Raw genomic sequence first — 27,910 nt, 5'->3', positions numbered from 1 at the left:
TCAGAGACTGCCCTTGCAGAACAGACCAAGCCAACAACCAGCCTTATTTCCTTCTTTCACTAATTGCTGACTTTGATCAATCTGAAAGTCAGTAGCTGCTAAAAGTAACCTTCTGCCCACTTTAACCTGCAAAGTGTGTACTGTTCAGAGCTTCTGACTTGTTCTCCAACCAAGTCTGCTTATTTTTTGGCAAGGATAGGATGAAGCCTATTGCCCCCCCAGACAGATAGGCTGGGCTGGGCACTATCTACTCCTAGTGGGGTTTATACGCAGGATTTATCTTGTACATACACAGTTCTTTGAAGCTAAATTCAATGCTTTCATCTTGACTACAAAGTGGTTCCAACAACTCCAGCTGAGGGAAAAGATAAGATACAAATTGGGCCCATACTACACATAATTTTCAAGTCTCGTTAAGGAAGTAAAAAATTTGGAGTATATTTTGATCCATGGGTGGCATTTTCAAGTGTGCAAAAATGAAAAAAGCCTTGGAAGAGAGTCCTTCGCGCTATAAAGTCTGTCCTTCCTTTTGCCATCAGTTGTATTTCAGAGTAATTCATCCACAACATCATGGAATCCAAAAAGGGTAAACCAAAGGGATTGAAAAAGAGTCCCTTACAAAGAATAAGAACCCCTGTAACATCTATATCTGAGAATACTATATAAACCAGCGAGTAGACGTGGCACCGGGAGCTACTCACCACATTACCAAAAACAAAAACAAGAAACCTAACTGGCAGGATGGCGCCATCTGCTCGAAAATAGCTAACCGACCAAGACTGCCACCTAGAGGCAGTCTGCCTCAGACAGATGGGCGACTCGGAACACTTCTGAAGTCTGACTGTGTTCTGCGAGAGCGCCCCACAGGTCGGGTGCTGTCCGCTCTCTGGTGGTAGAGCAAGATGCAGCGAGGAGAGCCTCAGCTCCTCCGTGGTTTCTGATCACCTGAAGGCCCCTTAGTCTATGGCTCCTGGGTGGATGCTGAGCACGGGGGGCTCCAGGCAAGTGGGGGAGTAGTTGAGGTGTGGTTCCTTGATCCACAACAGGGGCACCCCATTCTTCCCCTCGGAGTTCTTGCTGGAGTTCCGGCTCTTGAAGCGCACCAGCAGGATGGTGATGATAAGGATGCCAAAGATGGGGAAAGGGTAGAAGAAGACAAAGTAGAAGAGTGCGTCGTTGGAGCAGATGATGGACTGCAGAGTGGAACCTGAAAAGGACAGACAGGGAGACAAGACATGAGAGCTGAGAACCTGGACGGTTGCTCAGTCCTGAAGACCCCACCCAGATCCACAGAAGTGACGTGGCAGAACTCCCATACCCACGCTATCTTTCCCCTCTTGCCGCTAATGGAGGGCGGACGACCCATGTACTCTTGTTCTCACACTCGTGTCTCTTTGAATTCATAGTTGGAAGTTCGAACAAAGCCAGGCCTCCATTTCCCACTGTGAGTCAGTATTACCACTTGGAAAGCCACATGAGAAAGTGTAATTTACTGATTGTGAGCTCAACTGTATCTGAGATGGTGAAGACGCTAGCTCCGCTTCAGCTTGAATCTCCTTGTTGGTTCTATTTTACATGTCACTTTGCATTTGGTTCTGCTGCCAATGTCCCTCTTTGGGATAGAACACATTCTCTACCTACCAGCTTCTGAGAGCTGTTTTACCAGAAATGATGGTTATTTGATTAATGTTACCAATTAAAAAGTCATTATGGCCCACTTACACATGTCTGCAGTGTATCTGTGGCTGCACAGAATGCAGTGTTAGTTGTTCCTGGATACAGAGGAGAATGAAACCTCACAATTCCCACCCCATCAAGGACTGCTCTGGACTGGAGCCTGGGCTCTAGGAGACTGCATTTTCTCTGTAAAATAAGGCTACTGGATGATCTCTGTGTTCTATAAAGCTTACTAAATTTGGATAGCCACAGTGGGCAGATAAAATACAGTCTAAACACTTTCCCTTGTACTTTTGGACAGTGGGTTATTCAGCGGATCTTCAGAGGGTCTAAAGTATGATTCAGGGGGTTGGGTGGTTTTTTTTTTTTTTTCCTTTCTACTGAATAGCTGCTGTTCATCATTATTAAGAAAATGTAATACACACTTACATGTATCAGATTTCCAAAGTATATGAGATTGGTGATATCAGCCACTTTTGACCAATGAAACCTCAATTTCATAACTTCTATCTAATAAACAGGAAGTTATCAAAGAAAAGAAAAAGCTGATGAAACTCAAAATTATCTGACGAAACTCAGAATTATCTGATACAATGTCATGCTAGGGAAAAAAGCTGAAATTTCTAGCCTGTTTTTTAACTTCTACATCACAGGCTAATTCTACTGTAACAAACACCATTTTAGGTTGATCAGTTCCATATTTTGACAGAAGCTCACTCAAAAGAGTTCCTCATTAGAACCAATAATTCAGGTCAGTATAATGGAAATGTTGAGTTCTGGACCATTCTGTAGCAACAGCTGCTGGATAATAGAACTGCTGCTAAGCTCTTACCAGATGTCCTGTAACATCACTGCCCTTCTAGGCTGGTCTTCCCAACTAATCTTGCAAAATCCACTTAATCCTCCACCTCACCCTCCAAAATAAAAATGACCCAGGAACTTGAGAAAAAGCAAGAAGGCAGTGAGGTACTTAGACTTCATTTTCGTTTCTTCTTCCCCTTATGTTGCTGATTTGCTAAAAAGAGACTAACTTGGATATCCTAATGAGTCACAAGGTAACATCTAACAATATACCTGTACATGGTTGTTGTTGTTCAGTTGCTAAGTCATGTCTGACTCTGCAACTCCATGAACTGCAGCACAGAGGCTTCCCTGTCCTTCACTATCTCGTGGAGTTTGTGCAAAAACTCATGTCTATTGAGTCAGTGATGCTATCTAACCATTTCATCCTCTGCTGCCCCCTTCTCCTCCTGGCTTCAGTCTTTCCGAACATCAGGGTCTTTTCCAATGAGTCAGTTCTTCACATCAGGTGGCCAAAGTATTGGAGCTTCAGCTTCAGCATCAGTCCTTCCAATGAATATTCAGGGTTGACTTCCTTCAGGATTGACTGGTTTGATCTTCTTGCTGTCAAAGGGACTCTCAATTTGAGTCTTTTCCAGCGCCACAGTTCAAAAGCATCAATTCTTCGGCACTCAGCCTTCTTTACGGTCCAAGAAAAATCAGAGCTTTTTCTCTCATCCATACATGACTACTGGAAAAACCGTAGTTTTGACTATACGGACTTTCATCAGCAAAGTGATGTCTCTGCTTTTTAACACACTGTCTAGGTTTGTCAGCTTTTCTTCCAAGGAGCAAGCGTCTTTTAATTTCGTTGCTGCAGTCACTGTCTGTAGTGGTTTTGGAGCCCAAGAAGATAAAATCTGTCACTGTTTCCCCTTTTCCCCCATCTACTTACCATGAAGTGATGGGACCAGATACCATGATCTTAGCTTTTTGAATGTTGAGTTTTAAGCCAACTTTTTCATTCTCCTCTTTCACCCTCATCAAATATATACACATATAATGAAATCTAACTAAAATTTAATCAGATGTAGCATCAACTTTATTATAAAGATTAGAGAGTATGTGATCGCTTTAATTCCTATCCCCATTTTTTTTTTTTTTTTTGGCTAGGTCAATCAAGAGTCAGTTACTAAACTGGTATGTCAAATCGTTGTTTCTTGCCCGTAACAGGCAAGAAAACTGCTGAGCAGTCCCCCATCAAGCTCTGATTTTTCTTCCAGACAGCTAGAATCGACAGTGACCCCTTCCCCTGGAAACTGAAAAAACTTACTCATGTCCAGAACGTGGATGCCGACGGGGGCCGACTCCTCCTCGGTCAGCCGGTACCACTCCTTTTGAGGGCTGGGAAGCCACTCCTCCACGCGGCAGGAGTAGTTACCCGAGTCCTGGGGGCTGGCCTGCAGCACGGTGAGCCGGTAGAGGAGCGGGGAAAGCATCTGGAAGCGAAGCCTGCCCTCCCAGGGGCTGCCCTCTGGGCCAAAGACGGCATCTGCGCCCACACTCAGCAGGGTGGTCCGCTCTGTGGGGTCCTCTTCCTGCTCTTCATCCACCTCCACTTCCTCGTCCTCCTCCTCCCCATCTTCTGGGCCAGGGCTACCCCTTTTTCCTCCAACTTTAGTCCTCAGGGAGTACCAGGCCACGGCAAAGCGGGAGTCCTGGCTGGAGCGAGACACGATGCTACAGTCCAGCTGGAAAGCTGCCTTCTCGAACACTGTGGCATTGGGGACCACTGTGTCCACCTGCAGGGCAGCATCTGGGGGAGACGAGGCTGTTTTAATTTCTGCTCAAAACAACTAAGTGTCCACCATTAAATATGTTCTAGGAATACAGTCACATACAAAAGAGTTCCATGCATCTATTGAAAGGAATGCAGGGGCATTGTATACAGAGAGGAGGAAGGAAATTCAAGAAAAATTGTTAAGAGTACAGAACACTGTGTACTCCACATATCTCTCTGCAGAAGAAAATGTGTGCATGCTCAGATGCTCAATTGTGTCTGACTCTTTGTGACCCCACGGACTGTAGCCTGCCAGGCTCCTCTGTCCATGGGATTTCCCAAGCAAGAATACTGCAGTGAGTTGCCTTTTCCTGCTCCAGGGGGATCTTCCTGACCCAGGGATCACACCCGCACTCTCTTGAATCTCCTGCACTGGCAGGTAGGTTTCTTTACCACTAGCACCACCTGGGAAGCCCCATGGAAGAAAATAGAAAATACGTTTTATTCTGTTTATATTTGCTTGGAATACCTGTGGAAGAATTCACAAGGAGCTGGTAACATGGATGCTTATAGGAGTCCAGAGGGAGAGCGGCACATTTTTCACTGTGACCCCTTGTAGTGGTTGAATAGTGTTCCGCCCAAAGTCATTGTCCACCTGGATTCTCTGAATTTCCTTAATTGGAAATAGGGTCTTTGCAGATATACTTAGTGAAGATGCGCTCATAACTGATTTGGGGCAGGCCTACATATCAGGAGAGAAGAGGGCACACAGAAACACATGGAGAAGGACATAGAAAGGCAGAGACAGACTGGAATGATGTAGCCACAAGCCAGGGAACACAGGGCCATGAGAAGCTGAAAGTGACAAGGAAGGACTTTTCCCTTCAGGAGCAGAGCCCTGATAATGCCTTGATTTCACCTTTCCAACCTCCACAACTATGAGAGAACAGATTTCTGTTGTCTGAAGCTACAAAGTTTGTGCTACTCTGTTATGGTGGCCCTTGGAAATGAATTCACCCCCTTAGCAGCTTTTGAATTTAAACTGTGTGCATGTTGGTTGTTGGCTACAGCACAGGAAACCCAAGGAGGTAAACATTCTCCGAGGATTGAAGCCAAGCAACAGACAATAAACCTGAAAGGGCTCCTTACCCCAAGTATGGAATCCCCAGGAGGAGAACGTGGACAGTGTCCTCTCAGTGGAGGTGGGAGATGCAGTCCAACCACTGAGAGATGACTGAACAAGTCAGTCATATCCCACAGATGCCACCAGACGGCTCTATCTGTTTCTTTTGCAGGTTTGGACTCTCTAGAGTAGGTTCTAAACAAGTAATTCACTTCCTACCTCCTCCCTTTGGCTCTGTTTATGAAATGTTCATGCAAGATGCCAATGTAGCATCAACAAAAATAGACCGAATCGGATTCTACTTGGATGACAACCAAATAGGAGCCTTTCCCAAGTACTGTCCTGGGCTTTCAATGAATTCACTGAATTGGCTTGCAGGTGAATATACAAAGCTGGTTGCCGCCACTTCCTTGCCCCTCCACATTCCCCTCCGCACATCTAGAATCTCGTGTGCACCACTGAACACAAAGCTTAGGAACCAGCTATAGGTGGTGGGCATGGTGCATAAACCCAGCTATCACCAGGGATGAGTTGGGGGGCGGGGTGGGGGGGGTGATGATGGTGATGCTGGAGAGGCCAGAGGGCAGAAAGTGGCAGGACAGGAAATCGGTTTGCAGGCAACTCAAGGGGTCTCACTCATCAGCTTATCCCTCCAGGGAACACAGCTGATGTGCCAACAGAGAAAGGCTGTGCTGGCCCGAGTGAGGCATTGGACCCATCCCGGCAAGGTGGTCAGGGGCTGTGAACATTCAGTTCCCCAGAAGGGCCTCTTCCATCTAGTCTCCCTTTCTGTCTTCTAGTCTAAGGCTCACAACTTTTCAGAGCCCCTTCAAGGGGCTTCCCTGGTAGCTCAGAAGGTAAAGAATCTACCTGCAATGCAGGAGACCCAGGTTTGATCCCTGGGTCGGGAAGATCCCCTGGAGAAGAGAATGGCGACCCACTCTAGTATTTTGCCTGGAGAATCCCATGGACAGAGGAGCCTGGAGGGGACTAATACTCAAGTACCTTGTCTACGTTAATCACTCAACACAAGTTTTTTGAATAAAATTAATTTTCACCCTCCCACAAGCCCAGTCTCCTTAACATCCCTCTCTACCAATTTGGTTTTCTGCATCTGTCCCCTTCTAGAAGAGGCGGAACCATCTCCCTGGTCAGCCTTTAACACTCTTTCCTTACTTTCCCATGTTTAAGCTATAAGAAAAAAGTTTGTCCCTGCCCCTCCCAGAGGTCATGCTGATAGTTCCAGGCTGTGACCTAGACCAGTGATTCTGGTCTGTAGTGCCCCCTGTCGGGGAGGAATGTGGTTTCCCCTCTCCTCTGGTGAACCAAACACAACTACGAATCTATTCAGCGATGGTCCCACCCTGAGTTCCTTCAGTTTCCATATTTCATAAGCAATGCAAGGAGATTCTTAACTCAACTCTTAGAGCTCTTTTATTGCCAGTCTTCTATATGTTCAACTTATATCAGAAGAAAAAGCTCTGAGGTGCATCTACATAAAGAATCTTAGGCAAACAATAAAAATGGTGGTCATGAAATGCTTTCAATGACATGGGGAAAGGCTCACAGAAGAATGCTGGGGGGAGTAGGGAATCACATAAAACAGTAAGATGCTGACTTCATTTAGAGAGAGAGACACAGAGGGAATATGAAGATATGTTGTTGTTTACTTGCTAAGTTGTGTCTGACTCTTTGAGACCCCATGGTCTGTAGCCCACCAGGCTCGTCTGTCAATGGAATTCTCCAGGCAAGAATATTGGAGTGGGTTGCCATTTCTTTCTCCAGAGGATTTTCCCAACCCAGGGATTGAACCTGCATCTTCTGCCTCGGCAGGCAGGTTCCTTACCACTGAGCCACCAGGGAAGTCCATGAAGATATACAGACAGTGAAATTACAGCCTTTTCTTCTTGGCCACACCACAGGACAGGATCTCAGTTCCCCCACCAGGTATCGAACCAGCGCCCCCTGCAGTAGAACCTTGGAGACTTAACCACTGGACTGCCAAGAAAGTCCCTACAGATAATTTTTTATTTCAAAACTGTATTTTTCTGTTTTCCAAACGCTTTGTTATTAGTATGATCACCTTATATAATCAGAGAAGGAAGGGAGGCAGGCAGGCAGACAGCTGGTTGATCCGGGCTACTCAACTGGCTAAACAGGAGGCAGACTCGAGGCTGCAGATTTAGGGGCCACACTGTGAGCACCCAAGGACACCTGGGGACCAACCACTCGGTCTGCTCGACACACTGGCAGTGCTGACACTTCTCTTTAGGCTTCGGTTCTCTCCAGAGTAAAACCTACACTCAGGGCCCTCCGAGGACTGAACATGAACCGCCCCCCTGTGGCTGGGAGGGATGCAGCTGGCTGCCTCCTCCCACGCTGCCTGGGGCCTCATGTGGGGATCTACAAAATGGGTGGGAGGAGGAGGGAGACGGTGTTCAGCTGCTCTATCTACCATTTGTCTTTGGGGAAAGACATGCAGCACATTCAAGGCAAGGGGGAAAGGGGAAGAAAGCCCATGGGAGATACGTCTCAAAGTAGAGGCAATTCCCTCTCCAGCTTAGGTAAGACAGGAGGACAGAGATAATGTCCCTCTCCTGTAACAAAGGCTGTATCTGCTCGCTGAAGTGTGTGCCATGATGTGTGGGGCGGGCATAACCGTGAGGCTCCAGGATTCCACCAACAAAAAGAGCTGCTCTACTTAGATGTGAAAACATTATGAAAGCTTCCATCGGCACCAGTGACCACAAACAGAACCCTGGGATGCTCAGAACAAAGGACAAAACATTCCTCTGGATACAGGTCCCAGTGCATTTCTGTCCCATGTCCTTCAGGGGACTGTCCTTAATTGACCTGTGGTCTGACAGGGATGAGTGATGACATGGTGTTTCAGAGGACACAGGAATCCTACACATCTTTGCTTTAATTATGTGTTTGAATATGGAACAATAATTCTACCCAGTAATTATGCACATTTGGATACTTTAGAACCAACAATAAAGAAAAGCATGAGGCTGCACAGAATAGTCATTAGCACCAATAAAATTATTAGGAAGTGAGAGTGTAAAGGCTGCAGCTACTTCATTTTCTATTTAAATCATGTGAATCAATTCTTTTCCACTGAAAATCCACAAACTGAATTTTCAGAACCACAAAATTATACTGTTTCAAGATTTTTGCCAATTGTCTGAATCTGAATGTATTCCTTGGAAAGAAAATATTCTACTCTGTATCTGGGCTTCCCTGTGGCTCAATAAGTAAAGAATCCACTTGCCATGCAGGAGACTGCCTACAATGAGGGTTAGATCCCTGGGTCGGGAAGATCCCCTGGAAAAGAAAATGGCACCCCACTCCAGTATTCTTGCCTGGAAAATCCCATGGACAGAGAAGCCTGGTGGACTACAGTCCATGGGGTCACAAGAGTCGGACACAACTGAAGCAGCTGAGCACTACTCTGTATAACAGGCTCTAGATTGATCCACTTCACCAGAACTGACTCAAATGAAGTAAGTCAGAAAGAGAAAAACAAGTATTATATATTAACACACATATATGGAATCTAGAAAAATGGCACTGATGAACCTATTTGCAGGGCAGAAGTAGAGATGGGACCTAGAGAACAGACTTCGGACACAGCGGGGAAATAAGAGGGTAGAACGAATTGAGAGAGTAACATTGAACATACATTACCATATATAAAACAGATAAGCTAATGGGAAATTGCTATATAACACCGGGAGCTCAAGCCAGTGACAACCTAGAGGGGAGGAATGGGTGGCGGGTAGGAGGAGGGTTCAAGAGGGAGGGAACATATGTATACCCATGGCTGAGACACACTGTTGTATGGCAGAAGCCAACACAATATTGTAAAGCAATTATCCTCCAATTAAAAATAAATTTAAAAAAATATTCCAGGCTCTGGAATAAGTGAGAAATGTTATTCTAGTTAAGAAATGGAATCACCTTAGGCCAAAGCCAGATGTGCAGTTTTTCACTCACTAGGGGAAAAAAAAAGATCTCAGACACTTGTGAATGCAAATGTAAACCATAAATGCTCATACATTTAACTGCAAGTAACTAATTAATTGTATTAATTTAATTAACAGTGGGTTCCTTTTGAAATTAATGTTACGCAGCGCAGAAAATAGCACAGTCAGAGGGGAAGCACCGAAGGGAGGGGAGGCCTGGGGAGCTTAACCCTCACCTGGGCGAGTGACGCGAACAGCCGTCTGGCCGGCGGTGTCCTCGGCCCGTTTGTACCACGTGCCACTGGGGCTGGGCAACCACTCCTCCACACGGCAGCTGTAGGTGCCGCTGTCCTGCACGGCCACGTTCTGGATGAAGAGCCGGTACACGCCGGGGGACGGGCTCTCCAAGTGCAGCCGGCCCTTCAGGTTGTTCTTGGCCGCCTGCTCTCCGTAGTGGAAGGTGGCGTCGCGGCTCAGGCGGGCCACGGTCTCCCGCTCTGGCTGGTTGGGCTTCCACACAAACCACTCCAGCAGCAGCTGCGAGGCCGCGCTCGTGCGGTTCAGGACCACGCACTCCAGCTGCACCTGCCGCGTCTCCAGGACCGACAGGTTGCCCTGCGCTTGGCTGAGCTTCAGGCGGCTGTCTGCAAAGGTGAGGAAAGAGATGTCGCCAACAGGGAAACAACGAGTCACTTGCACGCAACCCTTCCCAGCAGACGTGAGTGCATGCCTTCTTCCAAAGACAGGAGGACAGCAGCATGCTCGAGCGTGCGCCCCGAACACTCTGAGTTCTTGATCATGGGTCTGAGTTCCCGAGTTTCAAGGAGTTTGGTGTTACAGTAGCAGCTGCCCCCTGATTTATAACACTCATAGATTCAGATGCTTAGGAGAGGACAGGCACGCACAGTAGATGACTCCATGTCCAACTGACAGCAGAGCATGAGGAGCGTGGCCAGCTGGAGGGGCGGCAGGGCAGAGGTGGAAAAGGCATGGTGAGAACCCTGCTGGAAGTTACAGCAAATTTTTAAAACTGACCACATTATGGCTAGAATATGCTGAGCCATCAACCTCAGAAGAATAGCAGGGGAAAGCCAGTTTAATATGTACACCAGTTGGTCCTAAGAACTGCAGTTCTTACTTTCTCTACCAAAAAAACAAAAACCAAAAAACCATAAGGGTTTCCTCTCAAGATAGGAGCAGAACTGATCTAACATCAGTAAAGACAAGACTGATATTGATGGTGGTTTGAAATCTCAGCCAATCTGATTGTTCTCCAGAGAAAAAGGTCATTAAACATGGTATGCTTTGATGGCATCCTTGCAATTTCCAAAGGGCCCAAAGAGCCTCTCTGGACTAGAGAGGTTAAAAAGCTATGAAACTGTAAATGCACAGAAGGCCCTGGAAAGAACACCTCCTGAGTCAGGGACAGGGAGGAACTTTCACTTTTCACTTTCCCACTTCGACATTGTCACAATATTTTATAGTGCACGTTTTATTCCACTTTTGTAATAAAAGTTCAAAAAACTTAAAAAAAACTGAGATTATATTTTAAATAACCAATCTCTGAAAATATATACATACTCTGGTTGTCTCAGAGTGGAAAGATTATTTTCTCCTTTGTGCTTTTTTAGTATTTTCCAAAAGTTCTATGAGTGTATGCTTTCTTATTAAAGGGGGTAGGGGGTACTCGAAGAAGTAAGGGAGTGGAAAAAAAAAACATATAAACTAAAAATCTCAACTGGGGACTTCCCTGGTGGTCCAGTGGTAAATATTTCACCTTCCAGTGCAGGGAGTGCAGGTTCAATCCCTGGTTTAGGAGCTAAGACTCACATGCCTCACGACCGAACAACAAGAATGCAAACAACAAAAACAACACTGTAACAAATTCAATAAAGACTTCAAAAATGGTCCACACCAAAAAAAAAAAAATTTTTTTAATCTCAACTGAAAAAGGGGAATGTGTTGTTTTAATCTGTGTCCTGTGAGTTTTCTGTTTATAGTGTTAATATTCCCCATAAACAGAGATTTCACTAGTTGTGTTTTGACAAGGATCCTTCCAGCCCTTGTGCCCCAGTTAGCTTGCTGCTGAGAGTCTGTAATCCCCAACAGGGAAATTCCCTTGATAAATTTAGGCTCTACCAAGAACTTCTCAGTTTCAGCACAAATGAGAAAAGGGAAAGGCGGAATGATGACTAAGAGGAAACACGTGGTGGGGGAGGGGTGAACATGACCTCCCCACGGGGAAAATGGTCAGAACTGAAAACAGACACAAAGAACAGAAACCCAAGAGAACATCTGTGGGCCTAATGGCAATCTTCAGTTCTCAAAAGCCCCAGGGACTGGCCTGAAGGCAGGGCGTAGGTCACTGGAAATACCAACAGGAATCATTTAGACCGGAGCTTCCCGTTTTATGCCTCAGAAGGCGAGGAGCATGAGGCAGATGAGAATCCCAGGGTTGGGGTGGCATGAGAGATGCAATATCCTGAGGAAAGGAGGGCACCAGCCCCATGGCATTCAGCCTGGGCCAGGCCACATCTGGACTTCTGCATCTGCTTCCATTTGCTTCCAGAACAAACTTTTACGGAGGTCTCCTGGGAGACAAGCCGTGAGAATAGCACGGTGAGGAAAACAGGACCTGTGCTGACTCATGGGGCTTCCTGCCTGGTGACTCTGAATATATAAATAGTGAACAAGTAACACATAATAACTGATGATAAACGAATGTCCACATACGAACAGGTAGTTCATAATGACTTATATACAAAGAGCTGTTCCAAGTGGAGACGTGCTGTGAAGAGGCTGGAGAAAGGAGACAAGGAGAGATTGCTGCTGTTGTTCAGCTGCTAAGTCGTGTCCGACTCTTTGCGATCCCATGTTCTGCAGCACACCGGGATTCCCTGTCCTTCACTGTCTCATGTTTCATGTGCAAACATGAGTTTGCTCAAACTCATGTCCATTGTGTCAGTGATGCCATCCAACCATCTCAACCTTTGTCGTCCCCTTCTCCCCCTGCCCTCAATCTTTCCCAGCATCAGGGCCTTTTCCAATGAGGGATTAGGGGGCCATTTTAGTTAAAATGAGCTAGGAATGCCTCTCTGAGGAAAAATGAGATAGATGGACATCTATGGTTAACATGTTCTAGGGTAAGAGAATAACAAGTACAAAGGCCCTGGGGTGTCAGGGAAAGCAACCATTCATTTCTTATTCAACCACTATTTACTGAGGGTGTCATGCCAGTGGCTGGAGATCCAAAGGCACAGCACCTGTCCTCTAAGTGCTTACAGTATAGTGGAGAAGAAATGAAAACAATTATTATACTATGCATTTGCTATGGAACCCCTGGTGACATAGGAGAAACCAGGGAAGGCTTCTTCCAGGAAGAAGGCTTCCTGGAAGAGGTGTCTTTAGGAGTGGGGTAAAGACAGGGGAGAAGCGTCAGGGGAGGTGGCCTCCAGGAGACAGCAGCATACGCAAAGGCATAGGGTGGCAACAGAGCATCCCACAGCCCAGGGAAGCACAGGCAGTGTAACAATGAACTATAGAGCACGCAGGAATGAGGGATGGAGAGGGAGCTTAAGGCCACGTTATGTGAGAAGCTCAAAGAACTAGAACTTTTCAACAAGGAGAAGGGGATCCCTTCACATATGTGAAAGGGTATGACTCAGACTAATCTTGGGTTGTTCTGGGGCAGACCTAACCCCTGAGAGGGAAATTACAGGGAAGGGGACTTTCTAAGGACCAGGGCCACTCAAAAGTGGAATCAAGTAGAGCGGAGGCAGTCAGCGCTCCCTGCCTGCAGAGGTCAGACACGGCTACCAGGGAGCAGAATATAAACAGGATAAAGGCCACACTTACAGGATCTGATTCGGTTCAGACAGGAAGGGCTCATTCCTGGGCTGGGACTGGGTGAAAAGGAAGAAGGGGGAAGCAGATGAAGGAAACCAGAAAATGCCTTCCAGGCAGGAATCCTGGGTATGGATGGAGCTGGCACCAGCCCGAGATCCAGGCACACCGGGGACCCTGCCTTGCCGCACCTGGTGACTCCCAGCCGTCCCTCAGGCTTTTCCCTGGTGAAGATGCTGTCCACAACAGCAGAGTCGAGAATGCTTCTCTGTACCAGAATGCCATCAGTACCAGGACCCATGTAAAGTGGGTGGGCCCGCAGTGCCCCAGGATGACACTCTGTGCCACGCGTACGTCCAGCATGAACCCTGCAGAGCCCTGCCACCCCCAGGCAGTCTCTCTGTGCTCAGCCCACTGCCCGGGCTGCCTGCATGCCTGCTCTTACCTGGCTGCTTCACAGTGACCTCTGTACGCCCAGAAACCTCCTCTGCCAGCTTGTACCAGGCATAGTTGGGGCTCAGCAGCCACTCTTCCACATGGCAGTAGTAGCTGCCGCTGTCGCTGACCTCGGCTCTCTGGACAGTGAGGCTGAACAGACCCCCGGACACGTGCCTCTCAAACTGCAGCCTGGCTCTCAGGCCCTCCTCCTCGGCATAGGTGCCGTACTCAAAGGCAGAGTTGTGGGTGGTTTTGAGGATGAGCTTGCCGTCGGCGTCCGAGGGCTTGTGGACATACCAGAGCACAGCGAAGTGGGAGTTCTGGCTGGTCTGGGACTTGACTGAGCAGTTCAGCTGGATGGGCCTGTTTTCCACCAGGGTGAGGGTCCGCTTTGATTTGCTCACCTGCAACTTTGTCACTGCAAAGCAAAAGGGGGCGCTTTAGCAGAATCACCACATACTCCTGGAAACGTGGCCTGTCCTAGGTCCCGCCTCCAGGTTCCCCGTCCAGCACAGTTCCTACAGGACCCAACATTGATGGGCTTCTCTCAAAGCATGGCTTGGCCTAAGAACAGCAGCACAGACCCCATCTCATCCCAAACAGCCTCTGCCTTGCCTCGCCCCCAGCTCAGGTCCTCACTCTCTTCTGGTCTCCTGGCTGCTAACCCCATCACAGAGCCTCCAGGGAGATTTGGTAAACACACCTGCCCATAGCATTTTCCTGCTGAAGTTTAACAGCTTCCAACTACTCATATTGTTTAGAGTATGCCCGCTCCGTGTCCCTCGTGAGGCTAAAGGTAGGGGTACTCTGAAGAGTAAGATGGTCCTGCCTGGAGACGGTCCCATCACTGCACCCCCAGATTTGGGCTTCGGAGAGCACTCACTCACTCAATGTTTTCTGGGATACATTTTTGGCCCTTTAATGGACCAGAACCTGGTGGTACGGAGTCGATGATGAGATAGTGAAAGAAGAAAAGAGGCTAATATTCCCTGGGTTACACAGCCGGCCTTCGCGCTCCAGAGAATCAGCCAGAAATAGAGAAAGAGAGAGAAAGAAAGAAAGACAAACAGGGGGACCCAAGCTCTGATGGAGCAAAGGTATTTTAATCAACACGGTGTGGGCATATATACTGTCTTACAAGGTAGTTATTCTCAGCAAAGATAAAGATTAAAATTCCAGACTTCCAAAACATAAGGCGATCCATATTAAAGAGAGAGAGTTGTAAACAATCACTTTTACTGCATGGTTCATAAGAAGGAAGAGGGTACTTATCACCGTATTGAAAAACTAATGAAGGAAAATGCCTGGATTCCTCAGCCCCAGGAAAGGCTTGCCTTTCCTCTTAATTCCTGAATGTTCGGGAATTAATAAGGAACAGAGGATTCCTGACAGATCCAAAACAGCACACACGGAGCCTCCTGTTAAATGCTACCTGACAATTCCCCCTATTTTATTATATTTGTAAAAAAAAAAAGGTCCTGACCAAATGGGTTTGGTTAGTATTAGCCAACCTTATAGAAAGGCGATGATAAACAACAAATATAATTATCAAGACAATCACCAAAGTTACAGTTCCAGACCCAATGCTGTGGGTAATACTTTGAAACCATCCTCATGGGTCTAGCCCACATAATTTGTTCAGCTAAAGTTTCCAAATTAGTGGAAGAGGGCAGACATTTGGAAAAAGTTTTAAAGATTTTCTTTTGCAGTAACTGTACATTCAGAGAGGCATTATCATGTAAATGAAATTTGATTTGTTCCCAGTTGTAGGTACTATGATTGAAATGAATAGAAATAACACAAAATTGGCAATTAATACAAGTTACAGAATGTAAAGTTTTATTAAATTGTAAATTTCCTATGACTATAACAAAAGGAAGTGGGACACAGTGTATAAAATATGACTGATTATAGCGAAAGAAATAGTTACTATGACCACGACTGGTCCCCGTGAAATGTCCGGTCTAAGTTCCAAGTTCTTCGGCATTGGCAGCAAGTTTCCATGTGTCCCATTGCTCAGGCCCAATTTGTTTATCGAGGACAATTGGGGGGGAGGGTGCCATTCCACTGTCAAGCCAGCCAAGAAGTCCTTTGTCATGGTAATTTTTCATGAGTAACCCTTTACATAATATTTTTTGTTCTTTCCCTAAAGTTTCAGTAGTGTGAACATGGTTCACAGTAAACAACCCAAGCAAAGCCCGAAGGTCTTCTTTTGGAGGCAGGACAAAAACCCAAGTTTGTCGGCTGACATTTATGCATAATTTCCTTGAGCCCAGGCACAATGGAAGGACTTCAAAGCCTCAGTTCAGTTCAGTCCAGTCGCTCAGTCGTGTCCGACTCTTTGCGACCCCATGAATCGCAGCACGCCAGGCCTCCCTGTCCATCACCAACTCCCGGAGTTTACTCAAATTCATGTCCATCGAGTCGGTGATGCCATCCAGCCATCTCATCTTCTGTCATCCCCTTCTTCTGCTCCCAATCCCTCCCAGCATCAGGGTCTTTTCCAATGAGTCAACTCTTCACATGAGGTGGCCAAAGTATTGGAGTTTAAAGAAATGTTAATTAGTTTTCCCTCCTCCCCAGGGTGTGAGGGTTCCAGGGATGGGGCATATGGGTGGAGTCATTGGTTGATAGGATCGGTCTTTTCTCCGTCCATTTTAGGACCTGTAATAAAGGGGGGTTGGGTAAGTAAGCCCAGTTAAGTCTGATTTGTTAATCCGGCTTGAGCGGGGGGTGGCACTGGTCAGCATAATGATAAGGTTTTCTGGACTCTGAGGCATTTCCTGTTGAGAAACCAGATTTTTAACTTGATTAGTAAGAGTTTTTATTTGTTTCCAAGTGGGGAGATCATAGGGTTGATGTCACTGAGGGCGGTGCTTTCTGGAGATCTTTAGAGCCAACATGGCCCGTATTGGAATTTCTTCCTCCTGAGGTTCTTGTTGCTTCGTCTCCATTTTGAATGCCGGGGGCCCCCTTGGGTCGACTTTTCCGAGGAGAAAGCCATGTGAGTTTGTTGGATCCATCTGGGGAAATATAAGCATATCCGTATCCCTGTAAGATTAATTTCCCAGATTTCCATTGTTTTATTGAACCCGTCTTGGTACCAAATGGGCAGAGGAAGAGAAGTGTCCTTCAATTCCTCGAAATGTCTTTCTGCCCTTGTTAAAACATTTCCCTGTGGTAGGTTTTAAAAAATTTAAAATGAATAAAGCTGTATTAAATAAAGCTGTATTAACCCATAACAATAGTTATGGGTTTAGAAAATATCTTATGTTGGAATCTAGTAAAGTCTGCTTTAGATAAGGAAGACAGTAGTGTTCCTGTGTATTCCCCCTTTTAAATTTTTTTTATTTGTGACTTTAGTGTGTGACGTGTTCGTTCGACTATGTCTTGTGTCTGTGGATTATAAGGAATACCTGTAATATGTTTAATAGAAAAAGATTGTAAAAATTGTTTAAAGTGTCTAGAAATATAGGCAGGGCCACTGTCTGTTTTAATAGAGCTAGGTGTTCCCATTACAGCAAAACAGGCTAATAAGTGAGTGATAACATGTTGTGTAGCCTCACCGTGAAGAGGTGTTGCCCAGATAAAAGAAGAATTTGTATCGATACAGACGTGTAGGAAAGAAGATGGAGAAAGTTCAGGGCAATGAGTTACATCCATTTGTCATAGTTCATTAGGTTGCAAACCGTGAGGATTAATACCTTGTGCGATGGGTCGAAGATGTAGGGGTCTACAAGTTGAGCAATTACTAATGATTTCTTTAGCCTGGTGGTATGGGATTTTACATAGCTGGTGTAGGCAGAGCAGATTGAAAATTAGTATAAAAGACTTTATATCTTTAAGAGACCAGAATGAAGCTTTGGGGTTTTTAGTCCCATCTATATAAAAAACCTCAGCTTGTGGTATAGGCTGTGAGCTGATAATATGGGAAATAATAAATTCAGTATTTTTGAAGAAATTTCATAGCTTACCAGAAGGATAATGAAATGAGCGCCACTTGTTGGTCCTTTAATGGACCGGAACTTGGTGGTCCAGAGTCGACGATGAGATAGTGAAAGAAGAAAAGAGGCTAATATTCCCTGGGTTACACAGCCGGCCTTCGCGCTCCAGGGAATCAGCCAGAAATAGAGAATGAGAGAGAAAGAAAGAAAGACAAACAGGGGGACCCAAGCTCTGTTGGAGCAAAGGTATTTTAATCAACATGGTATGGGCATATATACTGTCTTACAAGGTAGTTATTCTCAGCAAAGATAAAGATTAAAATTCCAGACTTCCAAAACATAAGGCGATCCATAGTAAAGCGAGAGAGTTGTAAACAATCACTTTTACTGCATGGTTCATAAGAAGGAAGAGGGTACTTATCACCGTATTGAAAAACTAATGAAGGAAAATGCCTGGATTCCTCAGCCCCGGGAAAGGCTTGCCTTTCCTCTTAATTCCTGAATGTTCAGGAATTAATAAGGAACAGAGGATTCCTGACAGATCCAAAACAGCACACAGGGAGCCTCCTGTTAAATGCTACCTGACAATACGTGAGTGAATGAGAGTAAGCTGGAAAAATATGGTAGCAGTTGGTGGGAGGATGCTGGGGTGCTCTTCCTGGGGGAGGGGAGAAGAGAAGGTGGAGAAGAAAATGATGAACAATGGGACAGAACAGAGCCAACTCCAGCCTCCCCTTCCCCTCTCTCCTGATCTACCCTACCTAATTAATTACTGGGCTCTCCTTTAAAGTGGCAAGAAGCCACAGTCTAATGAAATATATCTTATGAAGGTAATTGGAGATCTCACCCACTTCATCATTATTTTATTTGGCTTTGCCTCCCCTACTCACCATCCTCCCCTTATTGAAAAAGAGGGGGGAAAAAAATCCCAATTCCGAGTTTCCCTTAGGAAGCTAAAAGTAAAAGCATCATTTTACCCTCACCCTTCTCTTTATACTTTGTGTGTTGAGGACCAAATCAGCTAAGAAAGAAATTCAGGACAAGGCACAGACCCTGGATAGGGAGAGCAAGCTGGGCTTCCTCCAATGAGCCTGCCCAGAGGGAAGGCCAGGGCAGGTTGGCCTGGGACTGTCTCCAGCATCCCTGCCGATCAGTCACTTGATCCAGACACAGGACTGAGTCCACTGGTCATGCCTGGGTCTCTTCTGTCAGCTCCAGCCAGCTGGCTCTCTTAGGGCTTAGAGTGGAACGGCAGGATCAAGGTCCAAGTCCCATGCCCCAAGGCAACTGAAACTTTTGAAAGCCCCAAACTGTGACCTGGACACCTGGCTAAGCCACAAAGGTTCTGAGTGACTGAAAGGACTCAGTAAGCTAAGTACAGCAGAGTCCGATGCACAATACCATGACCACAAAAGCAACTCTCAGGCTGTGTCTTCCGGTGCTAAATCAGGTGACACTCTTCACGAAGCCGAAATCACATACCTACAGACCTTCTCAAGGCATCAACACACGTGATTGAAATAATCTGGGAGAAATCCCCTGGGCCACGACCCCACCCTTCCGGTTTCATCATTTTTGGGCAACAAGCCCAGTCTCCTGCCTTCTCCCTTTGTCAAATGCACAAAGTCCTCCAGGGCGCTGGAATCCAGGGCAGGCTTCACCAACAAGCACCCAAGCTCTGGAAACTAGATTCACGTTAGCCTGCCAGTCGACTTTTCAGATCCGATGCCTCTAATACTTGAAACAACCAGCTCCCTTTTCATTCCTTTCCAACCCGATTCACTGCATGCAAATGATATCTGTATCAGAGCAAATGACACCACCTGAATTATCTGGTGCTTGGCCAAAAAAACTGGGTTGTTCAGTGTAGAATAGAAAGAGATTTAAAATGTATTATTAATTGGGGCCAGATTATTTTTGCAACTGTTACTAAGGAAACCTCCATTGCTATAGTAACTGCATATGTTAAACTGTATTCCTATGACTAAACTTCAACTAGTCACATGGTCTGAGAACAAGAATCCAAGGAAGAGAAATGTTTCAAAGCGTTTGTTTTTTTTTTTTTTCTCCTTTCCACGTCAAAATATTGTGAAGTGTCGAAAAGCTTGAAAGAGAGGCATTTTTGAAATCTGGTGCATGTCTGACAGGTGGGCAAGGGGTCAGCTCCTCGTCTACATTCTGAATTTCCTCTCGCGTCTCAAGGACAGGAAGGACCTTTCCTGAAGCCCAGGGGAGATGGCAGCCTGCACCAGTAATTAGGAACACTCTCGCATCCTACCCAGCACTGCCCTGGGCAATGCGCGGCCAGCCGGCAGCACCTTCTTCCATGGGGTGGGGAGAGCCCAGCCCCCTTAAGAATCGGAGGCATTTTCATCTGCAAGATGAGAACCATCACAGCATTCACCTCCGAGGAATGTCATGCAGATTAAAAAGCAATATTCTATAGAAAGAGATTAGCACAGAGCCTGGTATACAATAAACATGCAGGATGTTTTCACCATTCCCCTTTCTTTTTGGTGTCTGGGCTCAATCCCACATTCAAAGCTCCCTACTAAGTCAAGAACTGCCAATCATAAGTTGCACACTTCCTACGGAAAGTACTGTCTGTGGACTGGCCGCACCCATGTCACTTGGGAAGCTTGTTAGAAATGCAGATACACAGGGCCCACCTCGGGCCTCCCGCACCAGACCCTGCCTTTTTTTAAGCAAGATCCCCAGGTGGTTCCAACGCACCTGAAAGCCTGAGAAACCTTGGACTCCGCTGCATGAGTCAATGGGATGGAATTAGACAATAAACACAAAGGTGAAAGAAAAGACGCTGAGGACTTGGTTAATCCTCAACCGTGAGTCAGCAGGAGGAAAAGGTAGAAAGACGGGTGAGAGGCTGCAGGCCAGGTCCTTCCCACACCCCACATGCCTGCACAGACACCAGGCACTTCCCAGCTCCCAGAGCTGGACTGTACCCTGTTGGAGAGAAAGGCTCTTTCTGTACCTGGAGAGTCTCCATCTGAGGCCTCGGATCACCTGTGGACCCACAACATCAGCATCGTGTGGGGTGAAGACACTGACTCATAAACACTGTGCCCGGAGCCTAGCGACCTGCGGGTTCAGGAGCCCTCCAGGTGACTCTGATGCACTAAATTTGAGAAATCACAGGTGTGGCACCGAGGTGGCTGCAGGTAACTCTGGAGATAGCAGTTTCTGCGCAGTGGTGTGAGCAGCCAGCCAGAGGGTAGCAAACAGGCAGAGAGGAGCAGGAGGAGAGAGAGACGGCTCTGTCTTTGTTAGAGATCTGTGACAGTCATCAATCATGTCAGGACTACAGGGGGCAGCAGCTGGACGGCAGGGATTTTTCCAATTGAGGGACGTAAGTCAGCCAGGAGACTGGGAGAGAAGGAAGGAAGGGCTGCAGGAGAAGTGTGTGTGTGTGTGTGTGTGTGTGTTTTGTGTGTGCATGTATGTGCAAGTCCCATCCATCCTCAGAGAAGGAGGGGGACTTCCCTGGTGGTGCAGTAGATAAGAACCTGCCTGCCAATGCAGGGGACACGAGTTCAATCCCTCGTTTGGGAAGATTCCGCATGCTGCGGAGTAACTAGGCCCCCTGTGCCACAACTACTGAGCCAGAAGCCTGCAACTACTGAGGCCCATGCACCTGGGGCCTGTGCTCTGCAACAAAAGCCACCAAATGAGAAGGCTGCCCACCAAAACCTGGGAAAGCCCTCGCAAAGCAACGAAGACCCAGTTCAGACAGAAATAAGTAAATTAAAACAAAAAACTAAGGCCAGAGACTTCTGCAACCAACTTCCCCCCACCCCAAAAAAAAAGAAAGGAGGGGGCAAAGGCACCTGCCAGTCAGCAGTTACACCTTAGAGTCCCTACAGCCTTAACACCACCTTAGCCCCCCTCCCCTCCCCATGCTCATACCCTAGTTGAGCCCCTAACTGTCTCCTTCTCAGACCTTATACTCCAGCCTCAGTCTCACCAGGGAGAGCATCCTAGGCTGCACACAGGACCTCGCAGCTCCCAGCTTAGGGCCTCCCTGCGGCTCCCCACACAGCAGTTCTCAACAGGACAGCAAGGCCCTCAGGGACGCCAGGGAAATCAGGGGGCGGGGGGTACAGAATATGAGATGGACTAAAGCCAGTAGATTCTGTAAACCAACCTGGGCTGACTCTGTGCAAGAGGTCTCTGCCTCGTGTCCCTTGTGACTTTCAAATGACATTCATCAAAGTGAAAACTCTGTGCCTAGTACCTAGCACTTTTCATTTGGCTATCAACACAATACTTATTGTTTTTTTTCATAGCTTTGACATATGCTAGGCAAATCAAGGGAGGGGTTTCCTTTGCTCTGTTCAGCATTATCTCATGAGTTGCTCTTGGAAACCGGTCCAGACAACAATGCTGCTCAGAGGTGGTACCACTGACACAATCAGGCGGAGCAATGCGGTGGGGAGCAGGGCCTCTGCCCAGCAGCATGAACCGGGGACCGATCCTCCAACAGTAACCCCCCTGAGCACTGACGTGTTAGAATTTATTGCTTTATTACAAACTACTTCTAAAAAAATTTCTCCATTCTGCCACCATAAGGGTGCTGTAACATCATCGACTCAATGGACATGAGTTTGACCAAACTCCGGGAGATGGTGAAGGACAGGGAAGCCTGAAGTGCTGCAGTCCATGGGGTAGCAAATAGTCGGACACGACTGAGCAACTCAACGATGAACAACAACAGCAAAAATTCTTAAAGATTACATGCGGAGGAAGTCATATTGTCTGTGACCATGTGAATTTTATTTTAGAGTAGGAAAGGGACTACTACTACAAACTGTTATTAAAAAAAGGAGAACATAATGAATGTGGTCCCAAGTCTTATCTGCCCAGTTTAGATTATTTTTCTTCACACAATTATACAATCCTTTCTATGTGCTGAGCACTGCTCTAAGCCTTTTATAAATATTAACTATCTGGTCCCCACCAGACCTATGCAATAAATATTATCACCCCCAGTTCTATAAAGATACTTGCTCAAAGTCACACTTCTGATAAGTGGTAGAGCCAAGATTCAAACCCAGGCTGTCTGGTCTGTCCTTGCTTCTAACCTTCACGAACTCTGATGCTCCATGCTGTCTTGTAGAAGTGGGGCTCCCCTGGCCCCTGCCAACCCAATCTCTCCCCAAACCTAGGCTTCAGTCACAATCACGCGGCTGCCTCCCTTGTGATGTTCTTTATTCACAACTCTGAGCCTGAAAGCCCTGCCGCTCCTTCCTGCCACCCACCCCCATGCAAACTGATTCTCCACTCAACCCTATGGCCTACCCCCTGGACTAGCCTCTGGCCAGCCTGAGAGGCAAGCCCTGACACACCCATCACTGCAGCCACAGCACCTAGCACAGAAGCTGGCACACAGCAGGTGCTCAAACATGCTTGTAGAAGGCCCTGGGAGGGAGGAGCAAGGAGAAACCAGCAAAAGTCAGGAGGCAGAAGCAGCTAATTAGGGTAACCCAGACACGCCCTGTCTGCCTTACCTGTCTGCAGACAGAGCACTGACCCTTGCTCACCGACTCCAAACAGGTGTACCTGGTGTTACCATGACAACAAGGCCTGAGGCACCGGGGGGGCGGGGGGGGGGGGGCTCCTCTAGGGCTCTTGCCCTCATGCTCACTCCCTCTCTCTCAACACCCAGTGGGCAGATGCCACAGGCACACGAGATGGAAAGAGAACCTCAGGTTCCCCTGAAAGAAAGGAGGGGCCAACCCCTCTGAAGGACAGGACAGCCTGTCACCTGCTAGACTCTGCCAGGAAGAGCCACTGTCACAGGCCCCGGACTCACGGAAGTCAAAGCAAAGAGCCCTCAGCTCGCCCAACCTGCCAGGTCAGCAATGAGAAATTGGAGAGAACGGATTTGGCAGCATCCAGAGGGTATTAAATATTCATCCCAACTGCCCATCAGCAAAATCCCTGCAGAATACACCCACTGACAAGTCGGCTTTCTACACCGGAGGCTGTCCTCCTAGAAGCTTGTTTATTGCTTTGTCAATTTCAATGCGCAATATTTAATAGCCAGACCAAAATAACGGTTGTAAATATTTGGAAAATGAGTGCTGACATTTCCCTTATTGCTTCTGTATTTAGGAATATGTAATTGGAGGGTGTTTCGGGTGCTCAAGAAAATCAGAAGGAAGCAAAGCAATGCTTCAAAATTAAAAGGAAAAATAACTGATTAAGAGCTAAGAATCAAATATGCTGAACTGGCTTAAACGTCCTGCTTAAATGCCCCTTGTGGTGTTACACTCTGCCTTCAATGGTAGTAAAGGCTAAGCTAAATCAACAAGGCAGGAAGGGTAATGGTGTTCCTTGAAGATTTCCTTATGGATGTGCATTTGGAACATGAAGCGTGCATCTAGAATGGTCAATAATTGGATCCACAACATGTTTATCACACCATCCAGCCAGGGATTTCAAAGAAACAAAGAGCCGTGGTGTGGCCAGGTCAGTCGGTGGCTCTGACAAGGACTGTTTGAGGGCACAGAGCATACAGAGTCTTCTCGGGAGCAGATGACACCAGCTGTAGAGAGCTGATAAAAGGACCGCCGTGAGTGAGCCAGCAGTCCCCGGGTTTCTACTTCACGCTGCTGGAACAAGCATATTCAACAAAAGCATCTTCTCAAAGGGCAGGGGGTGGGGCGATGATGTTCCTATGGAAAACACCAGAGCAGGGTTAAGAACCCACGGTTTGAGAGGCACGATGTGGAAGCAGAGTCTGGAAGCAGAGTCAAAAGAAGAGAAGCCAGCACTGGATTGAGCTCTGGTGTCCCCAAGCCTTGGAGCCATCTGGTGGCAGAAGTGAGAAGGAACAGAGGTGTTCAAGGAGGCACAGTTTAAACTCCTTCAGCATGAGCAAACTGTGTCTGGAGGAACCTCTACAGGGACTTTGCGATTCCAATTGAAGAAAACAAATTTAAGAATCTGCTAAAGGGGCTCAGGGATGGCAAACCTGAGAGAGAGGGTGGATTAAATCCAAGGGTATGTTACCAAAGAAGATTCCTGAGAGGGAGAAAAAAATACCATAATAAAATAAAATAAAGAGCTTGGACTCTGGAGCCAGACTGCCTGTCTGGATTTGAATCTTGCCTCTGCCACTTATTATGGATCGCTGGGTAATTTATTTACCCTCTGTGTCAGTGTCCTCACCTATAAAATGGGTGAAACCAGCACCCCCTCATGGAACTGCATGGACTAAGAATGACGAGTGTCACTGTATATAAACCATTCAGGGTGGTGACGGGCACACCAGACATGCTCAATAGAGATCAGCTGATATCACTACTGCCCTTACTACTTCTGCCACCAGTAATGAAATACCTCCACACAGCACACTATAAAGAGAAACTGCTTCTGAAAATGAGATTAACTGAATGCAGAAAGGATTTTTTTGGGGGGTAGGGTTGGGAGGGGGTGTATGCAGCATGTAGGATCTTAGTTCCCTGATCAGGGATGGAACCTGTGCCCTCTGTAGTAGAAGCACAGAGTTTTAACCACTGGACCACCAGGGAAGTCCAAGAAAGAATAATTTCTGATATACGGCCTGAAAAAGGCCAAAGTCTCCCTTTCATCCACCCCAACTGCTTTTTAAGGCAGTTCATACCTGGATTCCCACCCCTGTTTCCCACTGCTTTTGGACTCTGGCAAGCCCTGACCTCTCGGAGCCTCAGATATTCCATTTATAAAATGGACAAGCAGTACTTTCTTCCCAAGGCTGCAGGAAAGGTGACTGAGGGCCATCTACACCAAGTGTCCAATACACACTCCGGCACGTGGTCAGCCCTCTGGTATTTCTCCACTTCTACTTTCCCCAAATAAAAGCTCTAGTAACAACCAGGGTGTGTGAGGAAAAGAGTAAAAATGAACACAAAGCCCTTTGGAAAATATTAAGTGCTAAGTGCATAAATATTTGATAAGGAGCGATCAGAACACTTAAGGGGGATGTGCCCTCTCTGGTGCCGTCGTCCCTCCCGGGAGCTGCGCACGTTCAGCCTCAGCTCCTACCTTGCTCTCTGCGGCCCCCAGAGGGCCAGCCAAGTGCATTACCATGCTCCTCTGAGCAGAGGCCAAGCACCCGGCACTTGCTCCCAAGTCTCCCATGCCAGTCGCTGCTTGTTCTCGCTTCATGGTAAAATCACAAACAAACTGACTCAGTGTAAGCCATGTGAGAATTGAACATATAGCCCTCAGAGCAGATCCCAGGTCCCCTAACTCTCCAGGGGGCAATAAAATGATGTAATGGAAAATGGAGATACATGGATATCAAAGCAACCTAGGCTCCTTGTTCCAATCTGTTTTCCATCTGACAAGCAAACTGTCCCTATCAAGGCTCCTAAACACTGGGAGCCTAGGTTTCCTCATTAGCAAAATGGGCATAAAGACATCTATACTATTTCACTGCTGGATGAATTTGAAAAGAAAACAGAGGAACGAAGCACAAAGCCTGGAACCCAAGAGGTATTTAGTACATTTCTGTCTCCTTTCCCCTTTAGCTGTTGTTGTTTCTGTTGCTAAGCCATGTCTGACTCTTTGTGACCCCAGGGACTGTAGCCCACCAGGCTCCTCTGTCCATGCGATTTCCCAGGCAAAAATACTGGAGTGGGTTGCCATTTCCTTCTCCAGGGCATCTTCCCGACCCAGGGATCGAACCCAGGTCTCCTGCATCCCAGGTGGATTGTTATCACCTGAGAAGCCCCACTTCCCCTTTAGTAGCACCAGAATTAATCCAAATCCAAATAACTAAAATCTTCAATGAAGGAATTCCTTTTTCTTTCCTTAAGTACTTCCGTCTTAGCTTCTAAGTAGTAAGACAAACAAGCAAGTATTAGGAATTTATTTGAAAAGGCAGCACCAATCAAGGTCCTAGGGTCAGTACTTCCTCTGCCTTCTGTAGCTGGAACCACGTGACAGGCACTGAGGGGGTTCACAATCTGACCGTGAGGACAGAGGAGACCACAAAGGATGCAATTATTCAGAAAGGCAGACAAGTGGGTCCCTCAGCATTTTCCACAACAAGGGTTCACACAAAACCGGGTCTCTGCTTAACCCCCCATTAACCTGCAAATCCACTTCAGCAGAACAGCCTCTTCCCCAGCATCTTGTTGTCCAAGCTTCGGCTCTAATTGGCCAGGGAACCATCCCTGTCATTCGCTCCAAACAGGACCCTGCTATGGGGCTAGAAGAGGTGAAGGATAAGCCCAGATGTTGCTATTTTGTAACCTCACATTGCTGAAAATAACAAACACTGTGATCATTTGCAGCACCGGGCTTGGGCGCACACCATGGCTGTGAGCAATCAGAAACACTCTTTTTGCAAGGTGTTCAAATCATCTTTGCAAAGTCAGTGAGTTATCTCTGCAAAGTCTTTGCAAAGACCCCACCCTTCACTGCATGGCTGCTGGTGCTCTCCTGCTCAGGGCCAGGCTCCACCCTCTGCCTGCCACCAACCTAAATGGAGACAGGTACAGACACAGAGAAAACCATAAGAGCAGCACAAACTTACCCTCTCATTAGAGGAAGGGCCTGATTAAGGTGAGAGTGTTTGCACACTGCCCCCTGACTAAGGCTCCCCAAATGAGTGTGTCCTTGCAACCTGATGCAAGAGAGATCCCACCTGCCCGGGAGAGGGGAGCGCTCAAGTGCTCAAATCCAGGGCAGGAGGACAGGGCCTAGGTCAAGGAAACAGTGTGGGGGAAAGGATTCAAACATGGCTCCATTCACCAGCTACATGACCCTGGGCTGATCACTTAACCTTTCCTGGGGTTGTTGTGAAATTTTCACAAAATAATCCCAAGCACCCAGTGCAAAGCAAACATTCAGTAAGAGTCTGTTATTCTCCCTTTTGCCTCTGAGGTTCCTGTCTGCAAACAGGGGACAATGGGTACCTTGTTCACATCACTGTGGCAAGGATCACAGGAGATGACATTAAGAGACAGAGCTTCCCACAAAATAGTCAAGCTGGCCTGCATACCTCACGGATATCAATATCTTCACACATACACACAAACACACACTCACACAAGCGACTGGGGAAGTGTTCTGGATTAAAGGAGTCTAAAGAGACATGACAACTAAATACGATCATGACCCGTGACTCGATGCAGGTTTGGAAGGAGAAAACACTATAAGGGGCATTTTCAGGACAACTGGCAAAATGCTGGTACTGCTCTATAATCGTGTTAAATTCCCAGAGTCTGACAATGCTGTTGTGGTTCTAGAGTGTGTTTGTGTGCTCAGTCGTATCTGGCTCTTCACGATCCCATGGACTGGAGCCCAGGCTCCAGTCTGGGAGCAGTCTGGGAATTCTCTGGGCAAG

At 47.0% G+C, this 27,910-nt stretch overlaps 1 protein-coding gene across 3 annotated transcripts in view; it reads right to left on the bottom strand.

Annotated features, from left to right (window-relative positions):
- IGSF3 (immunoglobulin superfamily member 3) overlaps positions 1-27,910 on the bottom strand; it is a 109,609-nt gene continuing 81,699 nt past the window's right edge. For all 3 annotated transcript variants that reach the window (XM_061121064.1, XM_061121067.1, XM_061121065.1), the window contains 4 exons: positions 13,617-14,027; positions 9,565-9,972; positions 3,791-4,273; positions 1-1,207 (listed from right to left, as the gene is read on the bottom strand). In XM_061121064.1, the coding sequence (XP_060977047.1) occupies positions 957-1,207; positions 3,791-4,273; positions 9,565-9,972; positions 13,617-14,027 (1,553 nt within the window). In that variant the 3' untranslated portion in view covers positions 1-956. The remainder of the gene's footprint in view (positions 1,208-3,790; positions 4,274-9,564; positions 9,973-13,616; positions 14,028-27,910) is intronic.

Source organism: Dama dama, chromosome 20 (assembly GCF_033118175.1).
Source record: "Dama dama isolate Ldn47 chromosome 20, ASM3311817v1, whole genome shotgun sequence".
NCBI lineage: Eukaryota > Metazoa > Chordata > Mammalia > Artiodactyla > Cervidae > Dama > Dama dama.
This window is presented reverse-complemented; position numbering and strand designations above follow the sequence as displayed.